We start from the raw sequence: 18,066 nt of genomic DNA, 5'->3' as shown, positions 1-18,066 counted from the left end.
AGTAACAATTGAGTTCTGACAAGTCGAAATATAGGACCAACATTTTATGAAGCTAAAACGGCAACTTCAGGGCTGCAATATCTACTATAGCCGACATTCTCCAGCCCTGGAATGGGTCAAAGGAATGACATTCAATAGATCTTATATTTGTAGACCAATTAGACACTTCTTGCTCATCCCCTGCCAGCACTGTGTTAAAGTGCTGATACCTGCCATAGACACAGCTTTGTAGACTGCTGGGGCAATTCCACTGCGGGTGCATGCATATCTACAGCTTAGACATTGCTTTGGCTTCATGTTGGGTTTTCTGTGTCTGAGAACGAAGGGTGAGGATTCTGCTCTAAAAGTTTGGAAGAACTGTAACTGCACGGATAACTAATAATCTGTCCAGCAAAACTTCTTGAGCATTTATACTTCTCTATTCTTCTCTTTTTTACATAACGACTTGTGGAGCATTATAAAATGAAATAACCCACATATAGTTCTATGAACTGAATTGATGCCCTTGGGGCAATATAACTCCACATGCTGGTCTATAAGCATGCTGAGCTATCAATCATCAAGTCAGCTGGAAACTTCAACATTTTCCATGGCTTGTTCCATAATACGCTGTCCTTTAAAAGAACAGAATTTATTTGAAAAGGCATATAGTATTGAAATATAAGGGATAAGTATTTTAGGAAAAGCATATTGATACCAGAACACTTACCATCAAATTCTGCTGGTCCAACTCCTACTATAATTATTGACATTGGAAGTTTTGAAGCCTTCAAAACAGGAAGGAAACAGATTTAATACACAATATAATCTGAAGAGATTTTTCTGGATGTAAAAGATAATTTAATTTAAAATATGCACAGGTTCTTATGTTGAGGCGGACTAGGAACAATCACAAAAGAAAAATACATGTAAGTTGTTGGCTTTATGTTGCATCTTGGTTGAAGGCAGTATGACAGTTGATCATTTTGTTCTTATGAGTTTTGGTTTTATTTCCCCATAATTTGTCTTTTTATGAGTCAGATAAAATATGATTAAATGAAAAACTCTATTAAGGGACATTAAGAGTGCACAACTAATATTCCTACAGCAGTTTATTAATCAATGCAAATCAGAGTTGCAAATGTACATTCAATGGTAGAACTTGATGCTTAATTAACACACTACACAATAAAGTACATAGAATTTCAAGATACTATATAGTTATCTGAAAGCAAATAATTTCCTTTTATCTGTACATGTACAATTTCTATTCTTCAAGACTCTCAGAAATAAGACTTTGCCTTTCTCCCATAAAAGAAATGTTAATTAAATCAATTAGCTGGTAGATTGAGAAAAAAGAAAATGGTATGAGTAACATAAAATTGTGAAAGGCTAAAGCTTTTATAAAGAATAGATGCATGAATATTTTTATTCTATAAAACAGATGACATACAGCTTTATGTGAACAAAATATTTGTAAATATACAAATATTTTAGGTTCTCTTTCCTTGATGACAATACAAACTATCTGCTAGTTTAAGGAAATGGTCTGGAACTAGCTGCCTGAAAAAAAAAATCAAAATCCATCAAGCAAATGTCAGAACTGACAATAGTCATTCAATAGTTGTGGAGAGAGACTGTGTGCCTGAAGTAAGAAGGGAACAAGGTTTGTACCTCTCCCAGATACTCTCTGGAAAGAAGGGTGATCTGAAGTTATAAAACTATGAGAAAAAAATGACCCCCTCCATTCCTTTTCTACCCTTGCCACTGAACCAAGAAGGCTTGAAAGCAGGGGAAGGAGGGAGGGTAGTCGCAGAAGTCATATCTGGACTGTGGTCAGTATGGTTCCCTGGGCCATGGTAGGTGTTATACCGTATTCTATGGAAAGGTGGCATGTACATGCCCAGAGTCCGGAGGGTCGTTGAATGAAGGCGGAAAGGGATCTAGGGGTCATAGTGGACCACAAGTTGAATATGAGTCAACAGTGTGATGCTGTTGCAAAAAAAGCAAATATGATTCTAGGTTGTATCAACAGGTGTGTTGTAAGCAAAACTCGTGAAGTCATTCTGCCGCTCTACTCTGCACTAGTTAGGCCTCAGCTGGAATACTGTGTCCAGTTCTGGGCGCCACATTTCAAGAAAGATGTGGAGAAATTGGAAAGGGTACAGAGAAGAGCGACAAGAATGATTAAAGGTTTAGAGAACATGACCTATGAAGCCAGGCTTCATGAACTGGGCTTGTTTAGTTTGGAAAAAAGAAGATTAAGGGGGGACATGATAGCGGTTTTCAAATATCTAAAAGGGTGTCACAAGGAGGAAGGCGAAAATTTGTTCCTCTTGGTTTCTGAGGACAGGACAAGGAGTAATGGGCTTAAAGTGCAGCAGGGGAGGTTTAGATTGGACATTAGGAAAAAATTCCTAACTGTCAGGGTGGTCAAATATTGGAATAAATTGCCAAGGGAGGTGGTGGAATCTCCCTCTCTGGAGATATTTAAGAACAGGTTAGATAGACATCTGTCAGGGATGGTGTAGACGGAGCTTGGTCCTGCCTTGAGGGCGGGGGGCTGGACTCGATGACCTCTCGAGGTCCCTTCCAGTCCTATTATTCTATGATTCTATGATTCTAAGGACTTCATCTGTTTTGGCTGCAAATAAGTTGGTCTTGTCAAAGGGGAGGTCTTCAACTTTCTGCTGGAGGTGCACCATGATGCTCTCCGTATAAACGACAGTCAAGGCTGTGATCCGGGCAGCAGTGTCAGCCATGTCCATGGCAGACTGTAATGCTGTGCAGGAGATGGTATGCCCTTAATGCATGACATTTATCAAAATCGGCCTCTTGTGCTACTGGAGTTTAGAATAGTTGAAGTAATCATAATCATCTAGCATAGCAGTGTAATTTGCTGCTCTAAGAATCAAGGTAGCTGAAGAATAGAGCTTCTGACCCATGATGTCCATCTGTTTATGGTCCTTGTCTCGTGGACTGGACCTCATATTAGGCTGTTTTGCCCTGTGTCCGAGTCGACTACTAAGGAGTTTGGGGGCGGATGTGTAAAGAGAAAGTCCATGCCTTTAGGTGTTATAAAATACTTGCAGTCAGCCCTCTTGTTGGTGGGGGTAATGGATGCTGTTATCAGCAGGGTCCATAATGGCTTCATCCATTGGGAGGGAGATCCTGGAGGATGTGGGGAACTGTAAAGTACTTAAAAGGCAATATGGTTTCTCTTGCACTTCCTGCAAGTCCTGTTCTTGTGCCAGGGCTATTCTTTTAAAAAGTTCTTGGAACTGTTTAGAATTGTCGGATGGAGGAGGGGTGGTAGAAATAATAGCCTCGTCTGGAAGAGTTGTATAGAGGGTTCTTCCCCCTCAGATAGAGTTGTCCAAGTCAGATTGAATAGGGAGAGTTCGGTGCTGTGACTGATGGTGTAGATTGAGAAGACTGAGGTGGTCTTTTTGATGTTGATTACAGAGCAGTGTTATGGCTCCTATGAGAAGACCAAGAAACCCAGGGGTGTGTGTGTGGGGGGAGGGAGTGGTCCAATGTTGTGAATATCATGTGCTGGTGAAGGAGGGTGAGGATGTCTGGAGGAGTGAGACTCCGAAGGTGACTTGGATTTGAATGCTGAGATGAGAAGCGTCTGTGTGGCTCAGTGCCAGCTTCACTGGGGGAGACTGATGGGACTGGTGATCTCAGTGAGTGAATGGACTGCACTGATGAGCATGGAGATGGCATTGCTGATGAGGCCTGGATGAAATGGGACATACAGTGCTGTGGACGTTGTGGTGGCAGTGCTGAGGCTGAGCATGTGGTACTCAGTGCTGCAGGCACCATCAGAGATGATGTCTTGTGGGGTGGCATTTCGGTGCAGGTCTTTTTGGTGCCACATCTGATGCCATCTCCAGAGCCGTGTGCAGTGCCAGTCTGTGTCCAGAAGATGTCAGATTCTGCCAGTGAGGTTGATGCCACCGGTGCCAACTGCTTTTGATTGGGCTTAGAGTGGGTCCTTTTGTGTGGTACCAATGACTTAGGCAGTACTGCACTGGAGGTGCCAGGCTTATTGCAATGCTCATCCTCAAAGAGCTTGGTACCGGGGGTAGCGATTTGCCCAGGGAAACTGGACCAACAAATAATATTTTTCAACCGAGAATTACACCCAAAGCTAACCTCTTTCAAAATGATTGGCATCTCCTATTATTCTCAATGGAACTGGGGCTACAGGTACTTTCAACTGAAAGTGTTTCAAAATAGCCGCCACCTCCCACTGTTCCAATAAGAGTAAAGATAAGCTGTCCTCTGGGAAGATGGTGGTTCTTGATAAAAACAGAGTGTTGATTAATAATCCTGAAATAAAAATTAACTGTAGTTTTTGAAGAAATATTCCTTGTGTATCAGATTTAAGCCCATTGCCAGATAGTACTAGCAGTGATTTTCTTAAGAGCTATTACCTCTGTGTATGGCACAATGAGCAGTCACTTGGGTACAGGCACAGAACCCCACCTCCCCGAATCCCACACACTTGATAATAGGGAAGAAGTCACTCCTAATACTGGTGATAACAACTACAGTAGAACTTCAGAGTTATAACACCAGATGGGGTGGACTGGTAATCAAAACAGGCCCGGGAAATGGGTTGAGAACAGCCCTCCCCATGACATTACCCTGCACGCCCCTCCCGCTTTCCCTGCATCCAGGGCAGGCTCTAGGTTTTTTGCCGCCCCAAGCAAAAACATTTTTGGCTGCCCTCCCTCCCCCCGTGAGGGTGTCAGGATACAGCACAAGGGGGCTGGGTTCCTGGGCAGGTGTTTGTGTGGGGGGGAAGGGTTCAGGGCCCTGAAAGTAGCGGGAGGGGGAATTGTTTAGAGAGCCAGACAGAAGATGGAGATCCAGGTGGGCAGCAGGGAGGCGGGACGGGGAGGGAGAAGAGGAGACGGGGTCCCAGCAGGGTTCCAGTAGGAGGTGGGGTGCAGGGTTGCTGGGCAGAGGTTGAGCTGGGGGAGGAGAAAAGAAGGGGGAAGAGGTGGTCGCGGGACAGTGGGCAGGGGCACACAGACGGGGGGGACAGCTGGGCAAGGGGGGTACACAGGCAGGGAAGTTGTGGGGGAGAACACACAGGTGGGGGAGGTACACGGGCGGGAGAGGGGGAGTTGCGGGGGGGGGGAACCGCACGGGAGGGAAGGTGGCCGGCCGGAGGGGGGAGACAGAGCGCAGAACCACGCGGCTGGCGAGCCCTGGTAAATACAGTACAGTACTGTTAAATGTAAACTACTAAAAATAACGAGAAATCTTTAAAAACGATTTGACAAGGTCAGGCAACTGCTCTGTGCCTGCTTCATTTAAATTAAGACTATTAAAAACATTTTTCTTTTGTATTGTAAAATTTTAAAGCTGTATTAAGTCAATGTTCAGTTGTAAACTTTTGAAAGAACAGCAATGACGTAGTGTTCAGAGTCTGAAATATTTCAGAGTTACAAACAACTTCCATTCTCAAGAGGTTTGCAACTCTGAGGTTCTACAGTTCTAGGAAGAGAGAGGACTTATGCCACACTTCAAGGCAGAGGAGGGGCAACATTTATCGGTTCTACAAACAGATCAAGATCATAACAGGAACCTGTTTGACTCCCAGTGCTCATGTGGAAATAATCATGAGAATGTCAGTTTTTACTCTTGAATACGGCTGCAGATACAGGCTGGTCTTTCCAAAAACTGTTGACCCCAGGATCGGTTATCTACTAAAACACTAACATGCCTTTTATTTCACCTGATATTGTTCTGACTTATATTCCTTGTAACACCCATCTCAAACGTTAGTCACCTGAGATTATCACCTTTCTATATAATTTTTCCAATTATTAATTACTCTATTATTTTAATCTTATCTATTTTCCAAATTTGTCAAGCTATGGCTTTCAGCCATTGTATTATGCTATACAGTAATTCCTCATTTAACACTATAGATATATTTCAGAAAATGATCATGTTAACTGAAAACGTGTTATGCGGGGTCAATTTTCCCATTGAAAATAATGGAAAAGGTGGGGGTTGTGTTTCAAGTGGTGGTGTCTGTTGGGACCGGGATATAAGGTTGGGGGAGAAAGGGGACTGGGTTACAGCAGGGAGGGGAGGTGTTTGGCTCTGGGGAAGGTAAGGGAAGGGGAGGAGAGGGGAGTGGGATTGGGTTGGGAGTATGTCCCTGTGACAAGTCTGCCGGGATCCTCACTGCATCTGGCGAGGGGGGAACCACCAGGGAATGGCACGGTGAGTGGTGAACCCTCCGCCACTTTGCGGGGAGGCAGGGGAAGCCCCATGCAGCAGCTGGCAATGGGCTGGCTGGGGAAATAGTGTTATTCCGGGGATGGTCGTGTAATTCAAAAAACATTCCCCCAAAAAATCGTGCTATCATGAAAACTGTTAAGCGGGCACATGTTAAATGAGGAATTACTGTATTTCTCTCTGATAGACTGAAGAGCCCATTATTAAATATTTGTTCCCTGTGTAGATAATCAGACTGTGATCAAATCACTCCTTAGCCTTCTATTTTTTAAACTAAATGGATTGAGCTCCTTTAATCTCTCACTATAAGGCCGTGGTCACCAACCAGTAGATCGTGAGCTACCGGTAGATCTCAGGGGCTCTAAGAGTAGCTCTTGAGCCCTCTCAACTGCACATCTGCACAGTACATTTACAGTAGAGGAGCAGCTATTCACTGAGCAACAACACAGGTGAGTAGCTGCGAGGAATGGTGGGAGCTGGGAGGGCTGAAACACCCCAGCCAGCTGACCGTGGCTTTCACAGCTGGAGCTAGGCGCAGCCTCCCTGGGCTGAGCACAGGGCAGCCGGGCTGGAGGGAAGAGAAGCAGCTGCCCAGCCAGCTGGCCATGGCGCTCAGCCAGGGTGCACCACGCTCCACGTGGGCTGGCACAGAGGAGAAGCTGCCTGGTCTGCTGGATGTGGCATTCAGCCCAGAGGAGGCTGAACCGCGCTCCAGCTGATTGGGCGGCTTCCCCTCTGCTCCTGCCCACGTGGAGCTTGGTGGCACCCTGGCTGAGCACCATGGCCAGCTGGCCAGGCAGCCGCTTTTCTTCACTCCAGCCTGGCTGCCCTGCGGTCAGTCCGGAGGGAGCGCAGGTCGGAGGCTTCCCTCCATGGCTGGTGTAGGGGACTCCCTGCCCCCAACCTTGTTCCCTCTCCTCTGCCCCAAACTTGTCCCCCGTCCTCCTGGTCCCCTGTTCCCTCTCCCTTGCCTCCACGACCCTGCTGCAGAAACCTGTCCCCCGGCACCCTGCCCCCCCTGCAGAAACCAGTTCCTTCTGGCACCCTGTTTCCTACTACAGAAACCTGTCCCCCCCAGCACCCTGTCCCCTGCTGCAGAAACCTCTCCTGGCACCCTGCCCCCTCTCCCCTGCCCCCACTGGCACCCTGTTCCCTGCTCCAGAACCCACTAGCATTCCTCCCCAGTACTGTGTCCCCTGCTCCCAAATGACTTTTCTATGGGTCAGTGACCCCTGACTCAAGGCAGGTTCCCTGCCATTCTCATAAATAAAGACAATGCAGAAACTTTTTGTGTTTAACATAGTATTCTATTTAAAAATGAAGCCTGGCCAACAAACCCCCAATTGGGGCCAAGCCCCCATCTGGCCACAACCACTCCTGCACTCCCCCTTCCCCAGACCGTAGATCTGAGCCTATCAAACACTGGAACCTCATGCCCTCAGCCCCTCACATACCCCAACCCAAATTCCTGCACCCTCACATCTGCAAGCCTGTGGCTTGCTTAGTATCCCAACACTACCCAGCCTGGAGCCCCCTCCCCGAGCCAGTGTCCCCTTCTCCACTGCCACCTCCTCCTGCATCCAGATTTCCTCCCAGAGCTTGCACCTTTCACCTCTTCCCACACCCAAATCCCTCATTCCCACTCCAGAGCCTACACATCCTGTCAACACAGCAAGGGTCCAGCTAGACTGCAGGAGTTTTTCAGGATTCTGGAGATATCCCAGAAAAACTCTTCTGCATCCAGGGTTGCGTTTGTTCTTCCGCTTTTTTAGTGGAAGAGCAAACAGGCTCTTTTGGTCACCCCTATATTCCTCTTTCCACAAGGAATAAGGTGGCTTCCAAAATAAGGTTTTTTTTTCTGACATTTGGTCCAGTGTAGACAGGCCAAATATTGGAAAAACCTCTTCCTACAGAAGAATAAAAAAAGAAAAAAAAGCAGCAGTATAAGGATTGGGGATAGCAAGTGATGGAGAGGAGGAGAATAGAGAGGCGGGGCTTCAAGTAAGGGGCGGGGCGATAGATCTTGGCCTGTCATTTAAAAAGTGATCTTGGGTTTAAAAAGTTTGGAGACCACTGCTAAGGCATGCTTTCTAATCCTTCATTGCTCTTCTCTGAACCCCTTCAAATGTATCAACATCCTTCTTGAATTGCAGGTTCACTCACATTCTCTGGGTTCTACATCACAGAATCACATTAGCTCTTTTGGACACAGCACCAAACTGAGAGCCCACAGTCAGCTGATTACCTATCATAACACCCAAATCTTTTTCAGAGTCACTGCTTTGTCTCCTATTGTGTAAGTCTGACCTAAATTTTTGTTCCCAAATGTATACATTGACATTTAGCCATATTCAAATACATATTGTTTGCTAGCATTATTTACCATTCCTCTAATTTCTATGTCATCTTCAAACTATCAATATTGATTTTATGTTTTCTGTCAGGTCATTGACAAAAATGTTAGTTTAGCGCCAAGAACCAAATTTTGCAGGACCCCACTGGAAATACACGTGCTCTATTCAAGACTTACAATTGTCCAGTTTTTAATTCCATTTAATGAATGCCATACTAATTTTATATCATTCTAGTTTTTAATCAAAATGTCATGCAATGCCAGTCAAATGCATTTGGGAAAAAGTCTAAGTACATTATGTCAACTCTATTACTTTTATCAATCAAAACATGTAATCTCATCAAAAAGATACAAAGCTAGTTTTACAAGATCCGTTTTTCATAAACAATAATTACATTACCCTCCTTTAATTCTTTATTAATTGAGTCTTGAATCTGCCTCTGCATTACCCAACCCTGGATCAACAGCAGGCTGGCAGGCCTATAATTACCTATGACACCCTATTGAGCCAATTTTTAAAATGGGAAAATAGTTTTCTTCCAGTCTAGTCTGTTGGAATTTCTCCAGCACCACAGAACATATTGACAATTTACACTTGTCCAAGGAACTTCTCAGGGAGCTCTTTTAAAACTCTTGGATGCAAATTATCTGGACCAACTAATTTAAAGGCATCTAATTTTAGTAGCTGCTGTTGAACATACTTCAGATTCTAGTGGAATATAGAGTTCTGTCATCACCATAGTATTAAACTATAACATCTGTTTTTCCCCAAATGCAGAACAGAATCACTTATTGAAAACTTCTTCCTTGTCTGCATTATTATTGATATTTCAGCCATTTCCATCTAATGGATTAATACCACTATGAGGATTTTTCTTACTAATATATTTTAAAAATTCCTTATTGTTCTTAACTCTGATGGACATAGATCTTCTTGTGTTCCTTAGCTTTCCATATGATTTTTTTCCAATTCTTAACTTCTCATTTGTATTCATTACTACCAGTTTCCCTCTTCTTCCATGTTATATTCTTTTTCCCCAATTTTTTTTTTTATGGCTGCCTTTACTTTTCCTCTAAACCAAGTAATTTTTTTAACCGGTAAGTTGTACTCTCTCACTTGTGAAGAAGTTAGTTTTTTGGACATCTAGTAAAGATGATTCCCAATCATTCACATTTTTCTGATTAAATATTTCCTCACAGCTGATTTGGCTTATGGTTTTTTTTAAGCTTTGTGAATTTTCTCTATTAAAATAACAAGTGTGTATAAACATACACAACTACTACTCTGGACTTCATATTCAGCTTATATATTATGAATATGATCCCGTCATGATCACTTGTACCTAAGTTACCCCTAACAGTTAGTTTTGTAATCAGTTACTCTAACTGTTAGGATGATGATAGGATGAAGATTGAAGATGATACTAAGCTGGGAAGGGTGGCAAGTGCTTTGAACTGTAGGTTATAATTCATAATGATCTGGACAAACTGGAGAAATGGTTTGTGGTTAACAGGATGAAATGCAACAAGGAAAAATGCAAAGTACTCCACTTAGGAAGGAATATTCAGTTGCACTGATACAAAATGGGAAATTAGGGTCTAGGAAGGAGTAGAGAGAATAAGAACTAGGACAAGAAGCAAAGGGCTAAAATTGCAGCAAGGGTTTAGGTTGGACATTAGGAAAAACTTCTTGGCTGTAAGGGCGGTTAAGCACTGGAATAAATTACCTATGGAGGTTGTGGGATCTCCAGCATTGGAGATTTTTAAGAGCAGGTTAGACAAACACCTCTCAGGGATGATCTAGATGGTGCTTGGTCTTGCCATGAGTGCAGGGCACTAGACTTAATGACTTCTTGAGGTTCCTCCAAGTTCTATGTTTCTATCAATCTGTAATAAAAATCCCTTTGTAGGCTGAAACACTGCTTTAGATATGAACTTGTCACCTATTATGTTCAGTGATTCTAGGATGTTTTAGTATTAACACCATGAGGTTCCCAAATGTGTCACTCAAAGTGAATTCCCCCATGATCATAGTCCTTCCCCCCCATACATTCTAGATAAATGCTAAAAGAGGTGGTCCTCCTCTTCCCTAGGGTGTGTCTAGACTACATGCCTCCTTCGACGGAGGCATGTAGATTAGCCAGATCGGAAGAGGGAAATGAAGCCGCGATTAAAATAATCGCGGCTTCATTTAAATTTAAATGGCTGCCCCGATCTGCCGATCAGCTGTTTGTCGGCAGATCGGGGGAGTCTGGACGCGATGCCCCGACAAAGAAGCCTTTCTTCATCGACACAGGTAAGCCTCGTGAAACCAGGTTTACCTGTGTCGATGAAGAAAGGCTTCTTTGTCGGGGCATCGCGTCCAGACTCCCCCGATCTGCCGAAAAACAGCTGATCGGCAGATCGGGGCAGCCATTTAAATTTAAATGAAGCCGCGATTATTTTAATCGCGGCTTCATTTCCCTCTTCCGATCTGGCTAATCTACATGCCTCCGTCGAAGGAGGCATGTAGTCTAGACACACCCCTAGTGTCTGTAATAGACACTAATACCCTTTCTTGTGCTTTATCTATTTTGACATTGATTTATATGCACTTAAGATAATTGTCTTCTGAATTATCAGTGAGAAAAAGGTAATGCCATTTTGACATGGAATGCCATTCAGACTCCCCTTTAGCCTGCTTGATTCTTCCTAAATCCATTGATTTTAACATTCCAATAGCAAGAAGCATCCTACTAGCTTTCAGTGATACCAACTAGATCAAATTTATGCTCATAAGTGAGAAACTCCAATTCTTCTTGTTTGTTACCTATAGTCCTAGCACTGGTGTATAGAAAATTCAAGAAGTTTTTCTCTTCATATCCCTTTATTCCCCTTGATTTTTTCTGAACATCTCTACTTTGAGCTTAGTGCTCATATCGTCCCTCTTTTTACCCTCCGCTACTGCTATTAGTTTAACTTCCTCCTGACTATTCTAGTCAGCCAGTCACGAGAAGACTGGTCCCCGCCTTCTAGTGAAGTGGAGGCCATGAAACCTACACAACTCCTTCTCCCTACAGAAAGTATACCACTCTTCCATAAAACAAAAACCTTCTGCCCTTCACCATTTACCTAACCAGTGACTCAAAAATCTCCTTTCTGTCTTGAGACAGGTCATACTCCACATCTCCTTTGGGCCATATTCATACTTGCATAATTTAAAGGTCACACATAAATCCAGATATGTTCTCCCTGAGTTCTGGTATCTGTGCTGATGACCAGTCTCTCGGTGACCGTGGCCAGAATCCCAGGCACAGCATGCTCCAGGCAGCTTTGAGATATAGTTAGGGGGAAGGGAGGCACACGCAGTATGACAAGGGCCTGCTGCTTTGAGGGTAGGCTGCCTCCAGTCCCACCCCTTCTAACTGAGGGAGTGTGGTGCCTTCCGGGAGCATGTTGCCATCCCCAACAATTCTGTCAGTTTCCCCTGTGGTATAATGATGGATTTCAGTACAGTAGAATCTCAAAATTACTATGAACACTGGTCAACCTTATTTGGAACTGAAATTACACAATCAGGCAGCAGCAGAGACAAAACCACCCCCCCACCCCCCAAATACAGCATAGTACTGCATTAAATGTAAACTACTAAAATAAAGGGAAAGTTTAAAAAGATGTAATAAGGTTAGAACACTTCTTTTGAGCTTGTTTTATTTAAATTAAGATGGTTAAAGCAGCAGTTTTCTTCTGAATAGTAAAATTTTGAAGAAGTCACTGTTCAGTTGCAAACTTTTAAAATAACCAACATTCTGTTCAGAGTTATGAACATTTCACAGTTAGGAAAAACCTCCATTCTTGGAGTATTCATAACTGAGATTTGACTGTATTTCCACTTGTAATATTATCTTCATATGGATTTGCTGAATGGGTTTCATGCTATACTTCCCATTACAAAACAAAGAACCTAGTGGAATCTTGTATCCGTTACAAAAGATTTGGATCACCACAAAACTAATTCTATTATGTAGAAGATAGTCTATTACACTCTTCATCTTCTGGTGCTTCAAAGGGTCTCATAGTGTTGGCTAATTTCTTTTGAGTAATTGATAAACGTGTCCCTATGACAACAAGTGAGTCACATTTAATATCATTCCTTGACTGTCTCAAGTATTTTTTTCTAAGGTTGCTCACTCCCAGATGATGGCACACTATGAAATCCTCTGGAGTAGGGGGAGCTGGGCAGGGGGATGTCTCCAGTCTTGGAAAACCTCAAGAGACGGTTTTGGGGATGGATGGTTTTTCCGGAGACTCACAACCTCTCCAATTCTTAGGAAAGGCAACAATGTCCTATTCTCTGTAATCTACGATTGATCGCCCTGTTCCTCCAGGTTCAAAGTGTAACTGAGGAGATATGGTAGTTTAAAGATTCTCTTGCTGAAAGGAGGAAGGGACCTATTCCTTCTTTAAAGCTTCAGTGGATGTTTTGTTTCAGTACTTCCTGAACTGCTTATCAATAAAGAATTTGGAAGGATAATCAGATGTTGGATAGCAATTTTAGTTTCTTCAAATGGAGCCATAGTTGTCCCTCCCCCCCCCAACCACCCCCCAACAAATCTTTGGATTTTTTGAACATATAGCAAATCAGTCAAATGAAACATCTCTCTTGAAAAAAGTAAGAAGGGAAATCTAGTTCAAAGTAGATTTCTCCTCCCCCCCCCTCAACTGACTCATCTGACCACTGATATCCACGATAAAAACTGCAGCCAATATTCTCAGGTATGAAGCTCATATATACAACCTTAGTCTTAGTGCTGATCCTATTCTAAATTTGTCTTAGCTGAGATTTAGGAGATTCCAGGGAAACTTTCTTGCTTGTCTGGAAACGGTAGCAATAGGATGTGTGGTAGAGAAGCAAAGGGATTCTGAAAAACAAACATGATTCCATGCCATAATGCCCATATTTCATCAAAGAGAATTTCATCTGTGCTGATCCAGTGTGCCTACACAAAATGTGGGAGCTGAGTTTCTGTAGCCTGTCATTTCTGTCTGCATTTCAGAAAATAGAGGATCCTTCAAACCCTTCGCAGAAAGCCAAAATAATTTAAGTTTAGATGATTTAAGAAGAAAAACTTTCAAAACCACTGAAGAAACTGACTTTAGTTAAAAATCTTTTTTTTTAAATTGTGTAAAAGCTCTGCCATAAAAGGAGACATACAGTACATGCCACTCTGAGGAAAATAATTCTGTAAAGGAGCTTTTCTAAGGGTTCTTCCTGAGACCAGGCTAATAGCAAAATTATGGTCTTCATTCATAGATTTTAAGGCCACAAAAGACACAGAGATGGAGAACACCCCATTTTGAAAACCGTCTGATATAAAGAGGATTGAGAAGTTAATTTATTTCTAGACTGCACAATCATTCTGTAGTATCAACTAGACCACAAGTTTCCTCAGACCACTGATTTGATAAAGCTGGTTAAGATTTCATAGTTAGTTTCACTTGACCTTTATTCATAGCCATTTTAATTATTTAGAAAGAAGAGCATACGGTCCAAAATAAATAGAAATCCAAATTTAAGTAGAACTTACATTAACTATAGATTCCTTCGTTTGAGCCATGTCTGAAATAACCCCATCTGTAATAATGAGAAGAACAAAATACTGGGAGCCATCTTTTACCGAGGAAGCATATCTGAAAGAACAGCAACAAAAAATTGTAACAGAAAGCAGTCTAATATATCAAATTATATTTTCATAATTCAATTGCTTACAAAAAAAGTAATATTGAAGGTCTATGCTAGGCCCCTCAAAAGAAAAAAAACATTCATAATTGAAACAATCAACTCTCCCTTTAGCGGAGTAGGTTATAACAAAGTAACTGTGGCATATGCGATAATTATGTGTTAACAGATAACTGCAGAAGCAACTGAACAAAGTTCTCAAGAAGTGTAAGAAGTATATTGTTGATGGATTAGAGCCTCAGTGGTAGACAAGGCAATGTAGCATCTGGTAATGTCTTAGAAGCGTATTAACTATTAGTAGGGCCATATAAGAAAACACTTTCCATTTTGGGCAATTTCACGGACAGGATTTAAAAAAAATGTAGACTTCATGATTTTAGCTATTTAAATCTGAAATTTCATTGTGTTATAATTGAAGGGGTCCTGACCCAAAAAGGAGTTGTGGGGAGGCAGGGGTTGCAAGGTTATTGTAGGGGGATTATGGTTCAGCTTCCCTTATTTCTGCACTGCTGCTAGTGGTAGCACTGCCTTTTCAGTTGGGGAGCTGCAGAGCAGCAGCTACTGGCTTGATGCTCAGCTCTGAAGGGAGATCAGACAACAGTAGCAGCAGCGCGGAAGTTGTGGGTATTATATTGTCACTTTTACTTTTGTGCTGCTGCCTGCAGAGCTGGCCCACTCTGTGGCTGCCCAAATCTGATGCCTTCGATTCCTTACTCCATGATCTAGTAGAGTTTAAGCCTGATATAAACTTTATATACTTGGACTGGTGTAAGATGCATCAGCAATCTGCAATGAGTAACTGAAAGACAAACTTCCAGGTACCAGCACAGTTCAAAATAGTTGTGACTGTTGTTTTTCAGTTACATTTTAAACAAATAAGGAAAAAGCTCTGAGCTATATAATTACAGATTTATTCTTGGGCCATATGGGAATGAAATTAACTTTTAAGAAAGTTCAGTTTAATCAAGGCACAAATCAATCAAAAGTAGCATGTTGTGCATTTCAGTTGTTAAACAACTAAAATACTTGTTACAACAACATGGAAGGAACTAAGACTATACTCCAACAGTGTTACTGTTGAGATAAATCAACCACATTAAAAAAACAATCCAAAACCTGAGATTTAAGATGTATAAGTAGTTATTGGTGATATCTGCAATACTAAATGTGCTGTTTAGTAACTGAATAGACAACTTAGGAGCTATCGTCCCAGTAACTTTGCAGTCTGTGATTGTTTACGGAACTGCCTGAAAGAATCTGGACTTCAATGGTTAACTGGGTGACATTGTTTCCCTAGACTACGGTTTCATGTTCTGGAAAAAATGGTTATTTACTTTCGTAACTGTTGTTCTTTGCAATGTGTTGCTCATGTCCATTCCACTTAGGTGTGTGTGCATCGTGTGCATGGATTGTTGGAGAGTTCTCCCGTAGTGGTACCTGTCAGGCCAGTAGGGGAACCCCGTGGAGTGGCGCCACTATATCGGTGCATATATACCCCCACTGGCCCTCCACCTTCTCAGTTTCTTCATTCTGGAATGCTCCAACGCAGGGAAAGTGGATGGGATGTGGAATGGACATGAGCAAAACATCTCAAAGAACCACAGTTACGAAAGTAAGTAACCATTTTTTCTTCTTCTAGTGCTTGCTCATGTCCATTCCACTTAGGTGACTCCAAAGCTAAAACCCCAGGAGAGACAGACTAAAACCTACTGAGAGACAGACTGAAACACAACCATGCCCAGGGCAGCATCCTCCCTGGCCTGCTACATAATGGCATAGTGGTTTGCAGAAGTGTGCACCAATGACCAGGTAGCTGCCCTGCAAATTTCTACAATGGGCACCTGGGCTGCAAAGGCCATGGAAGATGCTTGGGCCAGTAATGGGCGGAGCCGGAACTTGCTCATAGCACACTTTGATACAATCTGTGAACCCAGATGAGATACACTGGGCCAACACAGGGTGGCCCTTCATCCTGTCTGCTATAGATATGAACAATTGAGGGAATTTATGGACGGGTCTGGTCCTCTCTAAATAAAAAGCTAAACCACATCTCACATCAAAGGTGTGTCTAGACTACGTGGCTCCATCGACGGAGCCATGTAGATGAGTGTACTCGGCAAAGGGAAATGAAGTGGCGATTTAAATAATCGCCGCTTCATTTACATCAAAATGGCCACCGTGCTGTGCCGATCAGCTGATTGTCAGCACGGTAGGCTAGACAGGGATCAGCTGACCCCAGATCCCTTTGTTGTCAGATCCTGTTTTTAAAAAAAACAAAACATACAACCATGTCTGCTCTCTTCTCACTTGCATGGTGCATTGTTTGATGGGATACTCCAAGGCCATTTACTGTTTGGATTTGATGACAAAGGGATCTGGGGTCAGCTGATCCCTGTCTAGACTGCCGCGCTGTGCTGACAATCAGCTGATCGGCACAGCGCGGTGGTCATTTTGATGTAAATGAAGCGGTGTTTATTTAAATCGCCGCTTCATTTCCCTTTGCTGAGTACACTCATCTACGTGGCTCCATCGACAGAGCCATGTAGTCTAGACACACCCCAAGAGTGTGTAGAGCTGCTCTGTCCCAGAGCTATGGGGCTTTGGGTAAAAAACAGGAAGAAAAATGTCCTGGTGAACAAGGAAGTAAGACACCACCTTGGGCAAAAAGGCAGGGTGAAGGCACAGCCTGACCGTATCCTTAAAAATACCATGTACAGGGAGTCCACGGATAGGGCCCTCAGTTCTGACACTCGCCTAGTCAAAGTAATGGCTATCAAGAAAGACATCTTTCAGAAAAGGTGCAGAAGGGAGCATGTTGCCAACAGCTCAAATGGGGGACCCATGAGCTTTTTGAGAACTAGATTTAGGTTGCAAGAGGGCAAGGGCTCGCGTACCTGGGGGTAGACCCTATCCAACTCCTTAAGAAAACAATGTACCATGGGATATGAGAAAAAGGCCCTGCCACTGAGCCTGAATGAAAGGCTGAGATGGCAGCTAGGTGCACTTGTACTGAGGAAGGGGCCTGAGCCTAAGACCCAAGAGATAATCCAATATAGCAGGCACAGGGGCCTCCATAGGCGAGAATCCCATACCTTCTGACCAGAGAATGAACAGTTTTCACTTTTCCAGTTAAGAGGTCCGAGTGAGAGGCTTATGGCTTCCCAAGAGAACTGCCTAGACCTGGTCTGAACACTGCCTCTTCATAGCCATCAGCCATGGAGCTTCCATGACATGAGGTGCAAAGAGAGGAGGTTAGGATGCTATGGTGTGCCAAACTCCTGAAAGATTAGGTCTGGGCACAGGGAGAAGGTTAGAGGCTGCTCTACTGAGAGCGCAAGAAGTGCTGGAAACCAATGCTGACGAGGCCACGCTGGGGTCATCAGGGTTACAAAAGCCTGAAATTCCCTGACCCTGAGAATTATACAGTGGATCAGTGGGAAGGGGGTGAAGGCATACAGCAGGCCCCGAGGCCAAGGGATCATGAGAGCATCCCTCAGACACCCTGGGATGTGGTTGAATAGGGAGCAAAAATGGGGACACTTCCTGTTGCTATCGCAAACAGGTTCATGTGGGGATAGCCCTATTTTCTGCAGGTGGGGTATGTCCACCCTGAGGGACCACTTGTGCCCCTTGAAAGACCTGCTGATGAGATCTGCCAACCTGTTCTGGGCCCTGGGAAAGTAAATGGACACTGGGTGAATACAATGAGCTATGCAGAACTCCCAGAGAAAGACAGCCTCTCTGCAAA

General features: G+C 43.4%; 1 protein-coding gene across 9 annotated transcripts in view; it reads right to left on the bottom strand.

The window, feature by feature from the left end:
* Positions 1-18,066, bottom strand: part of CPNE8 (copine 8) — a 215,527-nt gene that overhangs the window by 12,019 nt on the left and 185,442 nt on the right. For 8 of the 9 annotated variants that reach the window (XM_006120408.4, XM_014572184.3, XM_025183253.2 and 5 more), the window contains 2 exons: positions 14,167-14,269; positions 710-767 (listed from right to left, as the gene is read on the bottom strand). In XM_006120408.4, coding sequence (XP_006120470.1) covers positions 710-767; positions 14,167-14,269 — 161 coding nt within the window. The remainder of the gene's footprint in view (positions 1-709; positions 768-14,166; positions 14,270-18,066) is intronic. The other variant, XR_012903542.1, reaches the window with a different exon arrangement.

The sequence above is a fragment of the Pelodiscus sinensis genome, chromosome 1, assembly GCF_049634645.1.
Source record: "Pelodiscus sinensis isolate JC-2024 chromosome 1, ASM4963464v1, whole genome shotgun sequence".
Taxonomy (NCBI): Eukaryota; Metazoa; Chordata; order Testudines; family Trionychidae; genus Pelodiscus; species Pelodiscus sinensis.
This window is presented reverse-complemented; position numbering and strand designations above follow the sequence as displayed.